A 16111-nucleotide genomic window follows, 5' to 3' on the forward strand; every position below is an offset into this window, starting at 1 on the left:
CATTCAGAAATGTTGGGGGGAATCACAACAGTCACACCCAGCTGGGCGGCAAAAACAATTGTAGTACCCGCTAGGGGCAAAACTCCGGTAGATGAACAAACGCTCTAGGACGTTCCCTCCTCGCTCCTTCCAAAAGAGGGAAATCTCAGCAGTCAAAGGATGACAAAGTACCCAGTTTCGCAGGGTACAGCATAAAATATTGCACATTGAGCTTGCGCAACCGTTTCTTGATATCCAAAAATTTAGCACGTCTTTGTTGCACCTCTGCAGAAAAATCTGGGTACAGGGAAACTCTGGTATTATCAACCGAAAGGTCCGCTGTGGTTCTGGTCTTGTTCAGGATCACATCCTGGTCATGGTGCAGTCCCGGAGCTTTTGCATGTCCTGGCGGATCAGGGACAGCTCCACCTTCATGCCTTTAACCTCCCCTGCCAGCTCTGCAATATTAGCATTTCCCGTGGTGACCGCCAAAAAAAATTCCCGCAGTGTGGGCTCAGAGGGATGCGGGGCAGGACGCATGGAAGACAGGGCAGAGTCACTGGAGCAGGCCTGAGCCCCATCCATCAGCTCCGAGGGGCTCCCATCTCCCTCCATTTCCCCCAGGGTCATATCCTCTTCTTCCCCATCTGCTGGGGGCTGGTGAGGGGGTGGCTCTTTACCTGGAGGCCTGGAGAACAGGCGCTGCGCAGCTCCTTTCTGCTTTTCCTTAGTCGAGCGGGGCCGCGGCGCCGCCATCTTCCGGGAGCTCATACCTCGTCTGGACATCACCCTGGGCACCAATATCCCTTCAGCAGGTAATTATACGTGTGCAGGAGTGTGACCAGAGGCTCACAGGTGAGAATTAGAGCAGAATGGCTGAGATGATCAGGAGATTAGACAGGTATCCAACGGAACTACTGCAGGACACGTCCGCTCACATCACACGCCGGCCACGCCCCCCATTAAGATTTATCTTAGGTGTAAAAGAAGAATCTCTTGAGAGTGATGGTTTGGCCCCCACAGAGACCTGATCTTACCCTCATGGAGTCTGTGTGGGGTGAAGAGACAGAAGAATTTGAGGCAGCCATCATCCACAGAAGATCTGTGATTAGTTCTCCAAGATGTTTAGAACAACTTACCTGCCGAGTACTTTCAAAAACTGTGTGCAAGTGTACCTAGAATTGATGCTGCTTTGAAGGCAAAGGGTGGTCACATCAAACATTGATTTGATTTGAATTTGTCGTATGTTTATTTACTTTCCATTTTGTTAAAAAATAAACTATTAACACTTCTATTTCTGGCCCCAAAAATTGGCTCACAGGCGGTCACCTGATAGCAAAGAACTTGGTTTTCTGTGGCTGGAGGTACATTAGGCATTCACAGGATACAGAAGTAAGTGTCGGCCAGTACAGGCCCCAAAAATTAGCTCACAGGCGGTCACCTGTCAGCAAAGAACTTGTTTTTTTTGTGGCTGGAGGTACATTAGGCATTCACAGGATACAGAAGTAACTGTCGGCCAGTACAGGCCCCAAAAATTAGCTCACAGGCGGTCACCTGACAGCAAAGAACTTGGCTTTCTGTGGATGGAGGTACATTAGGCATTCACAGGATACAGAAGTAGGTGTCGGCCAGTACAGGCCCCAAAAATTAGCTCACAGGCATGCACCTGACAGCAAAGAACTTAGTTTTCTGTTGCTGGAGGTACATTAGGCATTCATAGGATACAGAAGTAAGTGTCGGCCAGTACAGGCCCCAAAAATTAGCTCACAGGCGGTCACCTGACGGCAAAGAACTTGGTTTTCTGTGGCTGGAGGTACACTAGAATTCAAATCTGTAAAGAAAAGCGCACGCAACCTCGGGCAATAACGCTTTAATAAAGGACAATAACACAGTACATTGGAATTGCACTCACACTTTTCCTTTAAGACAATCGCTTTACAGCATTCCAAAAGGAGCTACTCGCTCCTCCCGTCCCTCCAGATGGTGACTCTGCGGTCTCCTCATTCGCGGCTGCCGCCGCTGTATCCCCGCTCTCCTTCACTTCCTGTGTTGCCTGGTCACCGGATGCCGGTTCTAGTGCGCCTGCACACTATACCGACGTGATCTACGGCGCCTCAGGAGAGCCTCAGCCAAAGCCGGAGCCACAAGTTGTACGGAGCTGCGAGGTGGGGGATTCAAGACACGGGTGCACTGCCTCTGCTGTTGCTACGGACAACGCGTTTCGGAGGCGGAGCCTCCTTCCTCAGGTCCCACCTTGCTTCCTGCTAACGCCCCTCCCTATATACCCGGGATACCATCGGCCCTAATTATTTGATTGTATATTCTTAAAGGGGCCAGTAACCAATAATCCTTATCCACCTTGGCTGGGACGGGAGAAGCAAGGGGCTATCCACTTTTAAAAACATATATTAAAAATACAGTTTAAGATACAATTTAAAATACAATTTAAAACAGTACAATACCAGCGCAGATATTAACCAGAGCTATTATAGATACATGTTTGGATATCACATTCCCTACATAGCAATGGTTGTCTCCTGCTAAAAATACATAAATGTATCCTAAAAGTATATATGTATATAAGACTCTAAGCTACATCAGCATTTCCTAATATCAATAGTCGACAGATCATATTAATTCCACATTATCTCTCATCCATCTACCAGAATAATTTCATAAGTCAGAATAATACACATAATAAATATATAATTAAAAATACTAGTCTCATTAAAATTCAATAAGATAAGATTCAATTCCATATGGCACATATGCAAATATCGATTAGTATATGAGGATACTACTCCATATAGGCCAACCAAATATACTATACGGCAGTTGTTTATATTTCTCATATATATATATATATATATACACACACATGAGAAATACATATACATACCCATCGGTGGTGACACCCTGAGTATCCCCAAATATATATCTGTACATATTGTAAGGGATTAGCTCGGTGGCGGGTGTGGATGACCCCTTGGGGGTGCGTTTTCCCAGAGAGGTAGCCGACAAGTGCTTGCAAACAAACAGTGTGGTTTATTAAATGGTGTTTTCTTCACCAGGCTGTATGCAGCAAAACATCCAAAATAAAATAAAACAGAAAATAAATCCTTGCCTCTGTGGGCGGCTACCTTCTCACAACTGGAACCTGCCTAAGTGTCTGTCTCCAACCTACCGTCGGGCAGACTTCCTTGTCCTCCAGCGGACACTCAATAGTCCTTTTATAATAGCTTCACAGGGCAACACAGTCCTTTGTTTCTTTCACATCAACAGTTCGTCTTCTCACCTTTGAGACGTATTCACCCTTGGTTACCGTCCCGGGCACACATCACTCCGGGGGGGTCTTCTCCCAGGCCCACACATCCTGTCGGGAGGCACACGCTGACTGTCCTCCTGCTCCCAGCCCACATGGCTTCAGGACACAGCTTCTGGAGGCAGCAAACAATAGGAATTTCTCTGAACAAATTATAGAGCCTTAACTCCCTCATTCTGAACAGGTGAAGGCCTTTCAACTTCCTGCTGGCTAGCTCTGTAGCCAACACCCTAAATTAATTAATGGACTTTCTAAATCAGGTAGAAATGTATCTCCTTCCTGTGACTACATTCCCAGATTTAGCTGACTTCCTGTTACATACCCCCCCCTCTTGTTTCAACCCTAGGGTTGGGACACAGATTTCCAGGCACGCATGTGTCAAGCACTGCTGACTCACTGATAAGCCTCCTATTATCCTCAAGCTTCCGGATGAAACTGTTTTGTCATCTTCATTGACGGATTTCTCATAAATGCCACACAGTTTGTCTCTCATCTCATATACACATTCTTCAACTGCATTTTTGGCATCATTTCGCTCCTTCTCGTTTCTGTCATCTTCATTGACAGCTTTCTCATAAATGTCAGACAGCTTGTCCCTCATAACCGTCTGTCCAATCCACCATGGAGGACCGTGATCCATAGGCAACTCAATTGGGCTAGTCTTAAGGCCCGTACACACGTACCGATCGTCGGCATACAAACGTCGGTGGACGAAGGATCTGCCGATTGTACGCGTGTTAGTATGGTGCCTCCGACAGATGTCTGCGCACAATCCGCGGACAAAAGTCTTTCGTGCAAACATGAAAATATTTGTATGCCGACACCAGAACGGACGATTTTTCGCCTGTCAGTACACAATTCGGCCGACAGACCGCAGATTTGCAAGACTGGGCATGCTCAGAAAATAGAAAACACAGGGAAAGTTAACCATTACATGACATCACTTCTGCAGTCGGCGGACAAAATTCTTGTGCTGTCCTTGTGCTGTCTTTGCACTTTTCAGCAGACACCGACATCCCGGGGAGAAAAGAGGAACATTTGTAAGCCGACCATCGGTACGTGTGTACGGGGCTTTAATGTCTTCAACATTCTTAAGACGCCTCTCTCTGCAATCCATAAATGTTTTCCACAAAACTTTGAGAACCTTTGCTTCACTAAGCTTTGTTCCAAGTAGGGACTCTTGACATCCCTCTGTGACTTGAGTTGCCTCTCCATACAGCTGTACACAATCATTGACTTTTTGTTGTAAAAGGGAATGATCTTCCTTCTTGAGCTTTGCTTGCTCTAAGATGCTGTGCAGAGGATTTTCCAATTGAGACAACAGGCTGTCACACATTTCTTCAAAGTGACCCCTGTTCCTTTTCCCAGAGATATCAATATCATTCAAACATTTCATATTCATAGGCAGATCTGAAGCATTTGCACTCATCAACTTCTTAAACTTTTCGCCCTCCTGAGCGAGTCGCAGTAAAGGCCTACTACTTGATTTGATATTCAGTTTATATTTCTTGCCAAACTCTTCACAGAAGTAGCCAACCAGAACATCATCAACTTTCCTTCCACCAACATAGGGGTCAAAGGCAACAACACAGTTGAACCCAGCGATCTGGGTGGTATCCATTATAGACCTCCTCTCTGCATCAGTGAAGAAGCATGGAACTGCAACACATTCTTTTACAGGTTTCTTCAATGCACTTTCTCCTGAACTATTTGACCGCTCAAGGTCACCTAGTTCTTTTTCTCTATCTGAATTCCACATGGAATGCATCTCAAGATCACGATCAAACTTCTGCCACCCGTCTTTCACCAGTTCCATTTTGGAAACACTCCCTGAAAGGCACTTATTCATTTGCTTCACGTTTTCACCAACAGCCTTAGTTTTCTCCACTAGGTTTTCAGCCTGAACTGAGAAATCACCACATTTCTTACTCAGCTCCTTTGTTTGCTGAAGTTCTAATGATACATTTTCCAATGCTTGAAGTTTTTGAAGGAACGGTTTATTCCAAAGGGGTGATTCAAGCCACATGTCGTCACATTTCTGAGGCTCACTCAGGACAGACCCCAAAACACTGATCCTTTTAAAAACTGCATCAGGCACACTATCCCCTCTTTGGGACAGATCCTCTGTTGCCTGGAATTCCTCTTCCAGTTCCTGCAACGGAATCTTCATCTCTTCTACTTGCTGTTCTAAGGCTCGCTTAGACTTTTCTAGCTCCTGAACGCTTTTCACAACATCATCCTTGGAGCTGACCAATTCTTCCATTTCTGTACGCAGCTGTTTAACACTTTCTAGTTCAGCCTTACACTCTAGAGCTTCCTCCAAAGAGCGAGCCAAGAACAGGGCTTTGCTCTCGTTATCACGCACCTCCGTTTCTGCACGTGCGCGTTCTTCTGCATATTTTGCAGACACAGTCTTCTCTTCACCAAGCATCTGATCAAACTTCTTTTTCACATCTTCAACACACTGTAATGAACCAACGCTTTCTTCCATGCGTTTTTTCATATCCGCTATCTGAGCTTGCAATGTTGCGACTTGCTCTGATAGGTTTTTCTTTTCTTCCGCCTCCTCTTTTAATTGTTCCAGGAAGCCATTTTTCTCATCTTCCATTTGTTTGAGCTTTGTGCTAAAACTCAGCCTTTGACACCTCTCTTCCTGTAAGAGTTCCTGCGTGTCTTGCAGCTGCGATTCCAAGATAGAAAAATCTTCCGCAATTTCTCTAGATTTGCTGTCTGCTTGAGAAAGCTGATTTGTAACATTGTCCAACTCAACCTGCAGTCGGTTTGCCTTCTCTGACAGCTTAGCACACAATCGGTCACCTTCTGACACCTTGACTTGCGATTCCAGAAGCTGTGCCTCTACTTTTTCCCTCTTATGTTCACAATCTTCTTTTCCCTGCATAAGAGCCTTCACCTCATTGGCTAGTTTCTGGGAATGAGACTGTAATTCTGCCACACAGGCTTCTTTCTCCTTTAACTGCTGCTGGAAACGTTGGGCTTCACCTTTCCAACTTTCACAGTCTGCACGTAATTCATTTACCACATTGCTCAAAGTAGTGAGCTCATACACAGTACTCAGTAATTTAGCCTCTCTTTCACTTTTCTCGTTGTCGCTGAGAGACAATGTCGTTTTCAGAGCGACATTCTGTTCCTGCGACTCCTGCAGGTCTATTTTTGTAGCTCCCAAAGACTGAAGACTTTTTTCCAGCTGATTACGCAACTCCAACATATCAGCCATACTTTGCTTCTGCAAAGTCTGAATTTCACTTTCCTTTTCCATGAGGATGGTATCTTTCTCCATTATAGTCTCTCTGCGTTTTTGCAACTCGACCAAAAGAAGAGCAGTGGATTCTTCCCACTGTAACACATGAGACTTGAGTAGTTCATTCATTTCCTGCAAGTTTCTATGCTCCATTTTAAGCAATTCCAAGGCTTGTTCCTTTTCTTCCATTTTCCGTTGCAAGGCATCCAACTCAGCCCTGCACACATACTCGGTTTCCTCCAAACCGATGGCCTCCATTGGCTGCTGGCGTCTCTGTTTCCAGCCTGCCATGCTCTCTTGATGAGCCTTTTGTTGAGCTGCAAAGCTCTGCTGAAAATCCGCATTTGCCTGCTGTTGAGCTGCATTTGCTTGCTGTTGAGCTGCATTTGATATAATCAGATGTTTCAACATCTCCTCCATTTTGAGCTTACTTTTCATCTGAGCACACTGCGTCTCCATAGCGGTTTCATCAGTGTTGCTAGGGACAACAACCTTCCTCTTTAGTAGACTCTCTTTAGGCATGGATGGGGCTGGTTCAGACGGCAACATCCCCTCCATCCATAGAATCCGGTCTCTCATTTCATCTATCTTTGCATTCTTCAGGCGTTTTGAACGCCCCATCTTCAATAACTCCACAAACAAATTTTTCACAGTCCAGCAAAAAATTTTCAGACCACTGTCTCTTTAACACATGTAGTTTTTCTCTCTCTTGCAAGATCTCTTTTCCTGCACACACAGTTTGTGCAGTCACTTGCACCAGACACAACAAAGTTCATCAAATAATTTTGAGACCGCTGTCTCTTTAAAACACTTTTTTTTTTTTTTCTGTCAGGATCTTCTCTCCTGCACACATAGATTGTGCAATCTCATGCACCAGATAAAGTTCATCAAACATATGCACTTCCTTGCAGGGATCTCTGCTTATGCCCACTGCATACCTCCACCATATGTGAGGGATTAGCTCGGTGGCGGGTGTGGATGACCCCTTGGGGGTGCGTTTTCCCAGAGAGGTAGCCGACAAGTGCTTGCAAACAAACAGTGTGGTTTATTAAATGGTGTTTTCTTCACCAGGCTGTATGCAGCAAAACATCCAAAATAAAATAAAACAGAAAATAAATCCTTGCCTCTGTGGGCGGCTACCTTCTCACAACTGGAACCTGCCTAAGTGTCTGTCTCCAACCTACCGTCGGGCAGACTTCCTTGTCCTCCAGCGGACACTCAATAGTCCTTTTATAATAGCTTCACAGGGCAACACAGTCCTTTGTTTCTTTCACATCAACAGTTCGTCTTCTCACCTTTGAGACGTATTCACCCTTGGTTACCGTCCCGGGCACACATCACTCCGGGGGGGTCTTCTCCCAGGCCCACACATCCTGTCGGGAGGCACACGCTGACTGTCCTCCTGCTCCCAGCCCACATGGCTTCAGGACACAGCTTCTGGAGGCAGCAAACAATAAGAATTTCTCTGAACAAATTATAGAGCCTTAACTCCCTCATTCTGAACAGGTGAAGGCCTTTCAACTTCCTGCTGGCTAGCTCTGTAGCCAACACCCTAAATTAATTAATGGACTTTCTAAATCAGGTAGAAATGTATCTCCTTCCTGTGACTACATTCCCAGATTTAGCTGACTTCCTGTTACAATATACACCTACTCTCATACTCGGCTGCTCAGATATTGTTGTGTGGACACGAATGTGCGTATGCCTCCGTGCACACTTCACAGACACATGGCCGGGCAGGGACTATGTTCCCTACCCTTAGTAACCATGTGTATGTGCATGTGCTAGAACCCACTCTAGCACGGGGGTGTGGGCATGGTAGAGTGGGTTCTAGCGCAGAGTATTATATATTTATTATGTGTATTATTCTGACTTATGAAATTATTCTGGTAGATGGATGAGAGATAATGTGGAATTAATATGATCTGTCGACTATTGGTATTAGGAAATGCTGATGTAGCTTAGAGTCTTATATACATATATACTTTTAGGATACATTTATGTATTTTTAGCAGGAGACAACTATTGCTATGTAGGGAATGTGATATCCAAACATGTATCTATAATAGCTCTGGTTAATATCTGCGCTGGTATTGTACTGTTTTAAATTGTATTTTAAATTGTATCTTAAACTGTATTTTTAATATATGTTTTAAAAGTGGATAGCCCCTTGCTTCTCCCGTCCCAGCCAAGGTGGATAAGGATTATTGGTTACTGGCCCCTTTAAGAATATACAATCAAATAATTAGGGCCGATGGTATCCCGGGTATATAGGGAGGGGCGTTAGCAGGAAGCAAGGTGGGACCTGAGGAAGGAGGCTCCGCCTCCGAAACGCGTTGTCCGTAGCAACAGCAGAGGCAGTGCACCCGTGTCTTGAATCCCCCACCTCGCAGCTCCGTACAACTTGTGGCTCCGGCTTTGGCTGAGGCTCTCCTGAGGCGCCGTAGATCACGTCGGTATAGTGTGCAGGCGCACTAGAACCGGCATCCGGTGACCAGGCAACACAGGAAGTGAAGGAGAGCGGGGATACAGCGGCGGCAGCCGCGAATGAGGAGACCGCAGAGTCACCATCTGGAGGGACGGTAGGAGCGAGTAGCTCCTGTTGGAATGCTGTAAAGCGATTGTCTTAAAGGAAAAGTGTGAGTGCAATTCCAATGAACTGTGTTATTGTCCTTTATTAAAGCGTTATTGCCTGAGGTTGCGTGCACTTTTCTTTACAGATTTGAATTGTTTTGATCCCCCCCCCCCCCAGTGGAGTGAGAGAGGAGCAGCAGCAACCGGGACATTTCAGCTAAAGAACATACAAACAAAGGAGGTGAACACATGGACAGCGCCATGGGCTGGTGAAGTACTCCTCTTTGTACTTGTTGTATATCAGCATGTGCAGGATCTGTCCTTTTTGATTGGAGGTACACTAGGCATTCACAGGATACAGAAGTAAGTGTCGGCCAGTACAGGCCCCACAAATTAGCTCACAGGCGTTCATCTGACAGCAAAGAACTTGGTTTTCTGTGGCTGAAGGTACATTAGGCATTCACAGGATACAGAAGTAAGTGTCGGCCATTACAGGCCCTAAAAATTAGCCAACAGGCGTGCACCTGACAGCAAAGAACTTTGTATTCTGTGGTTGGAGGTACATTAGGCATTCACAGGATACAGAAGTAAGTGTCGGCCAGTACAGGCCCCAAAAATTAGACAACAGGCATTCACCTGACAGCAAAGAACTTGGTTTTCTGTGGCTGGAGGTTGCTGTGGGGAGCAGGGACAGACTGTGTAGTGACACAAGTTGCTAGCTAATAGGTCCACAAAAGTCTTTTGTCAGTGTAGGGAGAGGTTGCTGTGTGGAGCTGGCACAGACAGTAGCAATTAGGCATTAAACGGACATAAACTTGGTTTTCTGTGGCTGGAGGTACATTTGGCATTCACAGAATACAGAAGTGAGTGTCGGCAATTACAGGCCCCAAAAATTAGCAAACAGGCATTCACCTGACAGCAAAGAACTTGGTTTTCTGTGGCTGGAGGTTGCTGTGGGGAGCAGGGACAGACTGTGTAGTGACACAAGTCGCTAGCTAATAGGTCCACAAAAGTCTTTTGTCAGTGTAGGGAGAGGTTGCTGTGTGGAGCTGGGACAGACAGTAGCAATTAGGCATTCAACGGACATAAAAGGCCATTTATGCCACTGTATTTACCTAAGACAGGGACCATGAATTGTTATGGGTGGTGGCGGATAATTATGGGCTGTCATGAGGAATTTGAATCAAACATGGTCTACTGGTCACGATCCCCCCCTGCTGCGCTGAACGTCCTTTCGGACAGGACACTGGACGAGGGGCAAGCCAACAGTTCCATTGCAAATTCTGCAAGATCTGGCCAGAGGTCAAGCCTGCCCACCCAGTAGTCCAGGGGTTCATCACTTCTCAGAGCGTCCACTTCGGCCGTTAGCCCGATGTAGTCGGACACCTGTCGGTCTAGGCGTTCCCTGATGCTGGATCCGGAGGACAGCTGTGGATGGGTCGGCTGAAAGAATGATCTCATCAGAAGTGGAAATTAGCCCATTAGATTTAATATTAGGTATTGAGGTACCTCATCCCTAGTCGAATTCGGAAAGGTAGCAAGATGTGGGGCCAGGGTTGGGATTTTAAGGGTACCGTTATATAACTAATAAGAGAGATGTATCTACAAAAATATCTAAAAAGTATATAATTTTATTAATCACATAGAGTGAAAAGAATACAGATACAAATACAAAGACATTACTGTTACAAGATAACATGAAACATCATCATGGTAACAACATAATTGATAAAATATCGTCAGAGATAATTTCCTTGAAATTGTGGACAGGACTAGTCAGAGGTCACAGTCAGTCTGGAGGTGCCAGGACTGGTGTGTGTCCCTCTAGTCAGTCCGATTACCACTACCCGACATGTTTCGCGGTAATACCGCTTCTTCAGGGGTACAAGGGATGTAACTTGATAAAAAGCCACTAAAAAATGACAAAAATAGATACATGATTATCATACATATATGAGCGTATATACATATACATGTTCGTTTTGCTGTTTCGAATATCAGTGTGTGTCAAGTATGGAGCAATTGGCGATAAGCCCCTCCTACTTCTGACACTGGTACGTCATTTATTCGATCACATGGTAGACATTTTACTTACATGAGTATACAAGAAGAATGATCTACACTGGCATGTAGGCCAAGGCATATATATGATACTTCCAGTGGTGGAACTGATGGTTCATGGCAAACGGAGCATAGGCGTCGGTCATCAAAAATTGTCCCCCGGGCGGGCAAGGATGACCAAATGGCAAAAAAGCCTAGACAGTGGAAGATATAGAGAATGCTGGTATATAGAATATTGTATTCGTTCAAAGGTTGCAGAAATATATACTGCAGACTATATTGGTCACATTATTCAAATCATTGAATATAAGTAGAGATTGGTATTGAAAAATCTTCAGATATATGTTGAAGCGCCTCCAATCTTTGAGAAAAGGAGGGGAGGAAGGGAAATGCTCACCAAGAATGACATCAATAGAAGTATATGGAAATAATAACCTACCAAACTCTATGCCAGGGCTTGTGTGATGGTCAGACGATGGAGAAAGGGTGGAAAAAACATACGATCAGAGGAGCACAGAAATGATATCGCACATCAAGCGAGACATCAAATTTCAGTCTCCAGATCAGCTGGTACCGCTCTGTAATATGTTCAAAAAGAAAAAATAGCAAATAAACAAAAGGGGCTTGGGCAGGCTAGTTCTAAACATGCTCTGAATCCATACATAGTCACAGAATGCTATGTAGGTACAGCTTACTGCCCATACATAATCTCCAAGAGGGAGGGTACGTGGCTATATTCAGAATGTGCAGGGTAAGAGAATAGTAGATGATAAAAAGGCTGAAGCGTTATTGCCGTTTAGTGATCCATGTGTCGGAGCTCCATCGTCTGCACACTAGCTGGCTACCGTACCTGTCTTAAATGGATCATCAACTCCGCCGTCACACGCAGGCGACGCGCGTCTCGGTGACGTCACGGAGTCAGATGTACAACTGCGCACGCGCGTCGGTAGACGTGGCGTGCAGCTGTCAAAGACACACAGGGCCGCCCCTCCATTGGTTGCCACGCAACCTGGGACGCCAAGAAGCAACACTAAACGGGTGCAGATGGAATGGCGTATAGGAAGCGGATTCCTCCGTGTAGACAAAGGGACTATGTGCTAACTATACACACCAAGAACCTCTGTACATCTCTTGCCCGCCCGTGGGACATCACAGATAACCGATATAGCCAGCGCCGATTGGTCCACACCACCAATGGGAGATCAGATGCCTAAATTGGGATGCATACCAATGTGTACATTATTATATATATATATATATATATATATATATATATATATACAAGGTTGTTTACAAATATCAATGCAAGAATGTTAGTTTTCCATTTGTTAAAACATTGTGTAGCCACCCACAATGTAATAGCAGAAACACCTATATTAATTGTAGACTGCCACTAACCACCTGTCTATGGAAATAGCTCTCAACAGAAAAACCGGTTATGGCCGACAGAGTAAATACCCTGAGGGGTTGGTGTATAGGAAAAAGCCATGAAGGGAAGAAAAAAGGGGGGGGAAAAAAAGGAGGGAAAAACACAATAGAGGAGCAAGAATCTACCAAAGTAGAAAAACAGTAGTTTGGATCCAACAAAAAAGGGGGGGGCACAAAGTAGGTTCTATGTAGTAAAATTTATAAAAAGGCTTTGAAAGTATGCGTTTCGTTGAGACCCGGGGGGTCGAGAGATAAAGGAGGGAACATCATGATTCTATCTCATTCCCAATACCAGAACATGTGTTTGGAAATTCTAAATAACAAGCGTTGTTATAAACGAATTGATTCCACACACATCGATATCTATGTTCGCGAATATAGGGATCTCTGTCTACAGGCGTTTATATCTGGTATCATTGATAAAGATATATACGAGTATTTGCAAAACAAACACCCCAGAACCCCTACATTTTATACCCTCCCTAAGATCCACAAAAATCCTACACACCCCCCTGGTCGTCCGATCGTATCGGGGATAGGGTCCCTGACGGAGCAAGCTAGCAGATATGTTGATTCAATCTTAACTCCACACGTACGTTCCCTACCGTCATTTATCTTAGATACATCTGACTTACTGAAACATATAGATGACATGGAAGTACCACCAGAGGCTCTTTTGGTCTCTGTGGATATAGAAGCACTCTATTCCAGTATTCCTCATGAACAAGGAATAGCATCCACTGCACTATTTCTGAAAGAACTTGACCATTCATTATGGCCCCGTAATGATTTTGTCCTAGCTCTGCTAAGATTTATTCTCACAAGAAATTTTTTTACTTTCATGGAGGACACGTTTTTACAGCTACAAGGTGTAGCTATGGGCACATGCTGCGCCCCCTCCTATGCAAATCTTTATTTAGGTCATTGGGAACGATGGATCTTCTCCAGCGACGCATATGCTGAATATTTTCCACATGTGTCGTGCTGGTTCAGATACATCGACGATCTATTCCTAATATGGACTGGCCCGCAAACACTGCTTAAAACAATGTTAGAAGAATTTAACAACAATCACTTTAATTTGAAATTCACATATAATTTCAGTCCAGTGATGATTCCGTTTCTAGACATTGAAATCCGGCTATCCGATTCGGGTAGAATAACTACCAGTCTATATAGAAAACCGAATGTAGGCAATACCCTGTTACATGCTACAAGCGCGCATCCGAGTACATTGATAAGAAGTATCCCCTATGCACAGTACCTGCGAGTACGCAGGAACTGTACTGAAGATTTAGACTTCGAAATTGAAGCAGATAAATTGCAGAAACGCTTACTAATACGTGGATACTCAAAAACCACACTAAGAAAAGCATATAACAAGGTAAAAAGCCAATCGAGAACTGACCTATTATATAAACATAAAACGAAAAAAGAAGCGTCCACGGTGAGATTAATCACTACATTTTCTGATAACTCCATACAATTCAGAACTATTGTCAATAAACACTGGCATCTATTAACAGATCATCCCATATTATCCAAATATGTTAAAGATCGACCGGAACTAATATATAGACGGGCAACCTCAATAAGAGATCGTCTAACTTCTAGCCACTATAGGGAGATCAAACAAACAACTACATTCGGCCCTAAAGGCACATACAGATGTGGGAGTTGTGCTCGATGCCCTTGGGTTCAGGAGGGTCCCATCACCCTTCTCCCCAATGGGGATAGACACAGATTACGGACATATACTGACTGCACTACGCAAGGCGTCATTTACTTAATGACATGCAAATGCAAAGCCTTTTACGTAGGCAAAACCATCCGTGAATTTGGTCTCCGGATACGGGATCATATCTACTGTTCAGGTAATGGTAAAATTCTAACACCAGTGACCAGACATATAGGCCTGCACCATAAATTTAATAATACTGTGGTATCATTTCAAGTCCTTGAAGTCATACACCCCGACCCAAGAGGGGGTGATTGGGACAAACGGATCTTACAGGCGGAGACTCTCTGGATCGAGAGACTCAATGCTCTCGACCCCCCGGGTCTCAACGAAACGCATACTTTCAAAGCCTTTTTATAAATTTTACTACATAGAACCTACTTTGTGCCCCCCCCCCCCTTTTTTGTTGGATCCAAACTACTGTTTTTCTACTTTGGTAGATTCTTGCTCCTCTATTGTGTTTTTCCCTCCTTTCCCCCCCCCCCCTTTTTCTTCCTTTCATGGCTTTTTCCTATACACCAACCCCTCAGGGTATTTACTCTGTCGGCCATAACCGTTTTTTCTGTTGAGAGCTATTTCCATAGACAGGCGGTTAGTGGCAGTCTACAATTAATATAGGTGTTTCTGCTATTACATTGTGGGTGGCTACACAATGTTTTAACAAATGGAAAACTAACATTCTTGCATTGACATTTGTAAACAACCTTGTATATATATATATATATAATAATGTACACATTGGTATGCATCCCAATTTAGGCATCTGATCTCCCATTGGTGGTGTGGACCAATCGGCGCTGGCTATATCGGTTACCTGTGATGTCCCACGGGCGGGCAAGAGATGTACAGAGGTTCTTGGTGTGTATAGTTAGCACATAGTCCCTTTGTCTACACGGAGGAATCCGCTTCCTATACGCCATTCCATCTGCACCCGTTTAGTGTTGCTTCTTGGCGTCCCAGGTTGCGTGGCAACCAATGGAGGGGCGGCCCTGTGTGTCTTTGACAGCTGCACGCCGCGTCTACCGACGCGCGTGCGCAGTTGTACATCTGACTCCGTGACGTCACCGAGACGCGCGTCGCCTGCGTGTGACGGCGGAGTTGATGATCCATTTAAGACAGGTACGGTAGCCAGCTAGTGTGCAGACGATGGAGCTCCGACACATGGATCACTAAACGGTAATAACGCTTCAGCCTTTTTATCATCTACTATTCTCTTACCCTGCACATTCTGAATATAGCCACGTACCCTCCCTCTTGGAGATTATGTATGGGCAGTAAGCTGTACCTACATAGCATTCTGTGACTATGTATGGATTCAGAGCATGTTTAGAACTAGCCTGCCCAAGCCCCTTTTGTTTATTTGCTATTTTTTCTTTTTGAACATATTACAGAGCGGTACCAGCTGATCTGGAGACTGAAATTTGATGTCTCGCTTGATGTGCGATATCATTTCTGTGCTCCTCTGATCGTATGTTTTTTCCACCCTTTCTCCATCGTCTGACCATCACACAAGCCCTGGCATAGAGTTTGGTAGGTTATTATTTCCATATACTTCTATTGATGTCATTCTTGGTGAGCATTTCCCTTCCTCCCCTCCTTTTCTTAAAGATTGGAGGCGCTTCAACATATATCTGTAGATTTTTCAATACCAATCTCTACTTATATTCAATGATTTGAATAATGTGACCAATATAGTCTGCAGTATATATTTCTGCAACCTTTGAACGAATACAATATTCTATATACCAGC

The 16111-nt window shown here is 44.6% G+C and overlaps 1 protein-coding gene across 1 annotated transcript in view; it reads left to right on the forward strand.

Moving 5' to 3' along the window:
* Nucleotides 1-851: 851 nt before the first annotated feature.
* LOC309556577 (uncharacterized protein) overlaps nucleotides 852-16111 on the forward strand; it is a gene marked incomplete at both ends in the record, with an annotated part of 43486 nt that continues 28226 nt past the window's right edge. The window contains one exon of the mRNA XM_082259020.1: nucleotides 852-880. Within this exon, the coding sequence (XP_082115146.1) occupies nucleotides 852-880 (29 nt within the window). The remainder of the gene's footprint in view (nucleotides 881-16111) is intronic.

Source organism: Pelophylax lessonae (assembly GCF_965119305.1).
Source record: "Pelophylax lessonae genome assembly, chromosome: 5".
NCBI lineage: Eukaryota > Metazoa > Chordata > Amphibia > Anura > Ranidae > Pelophylax > Pelophylax lessonae.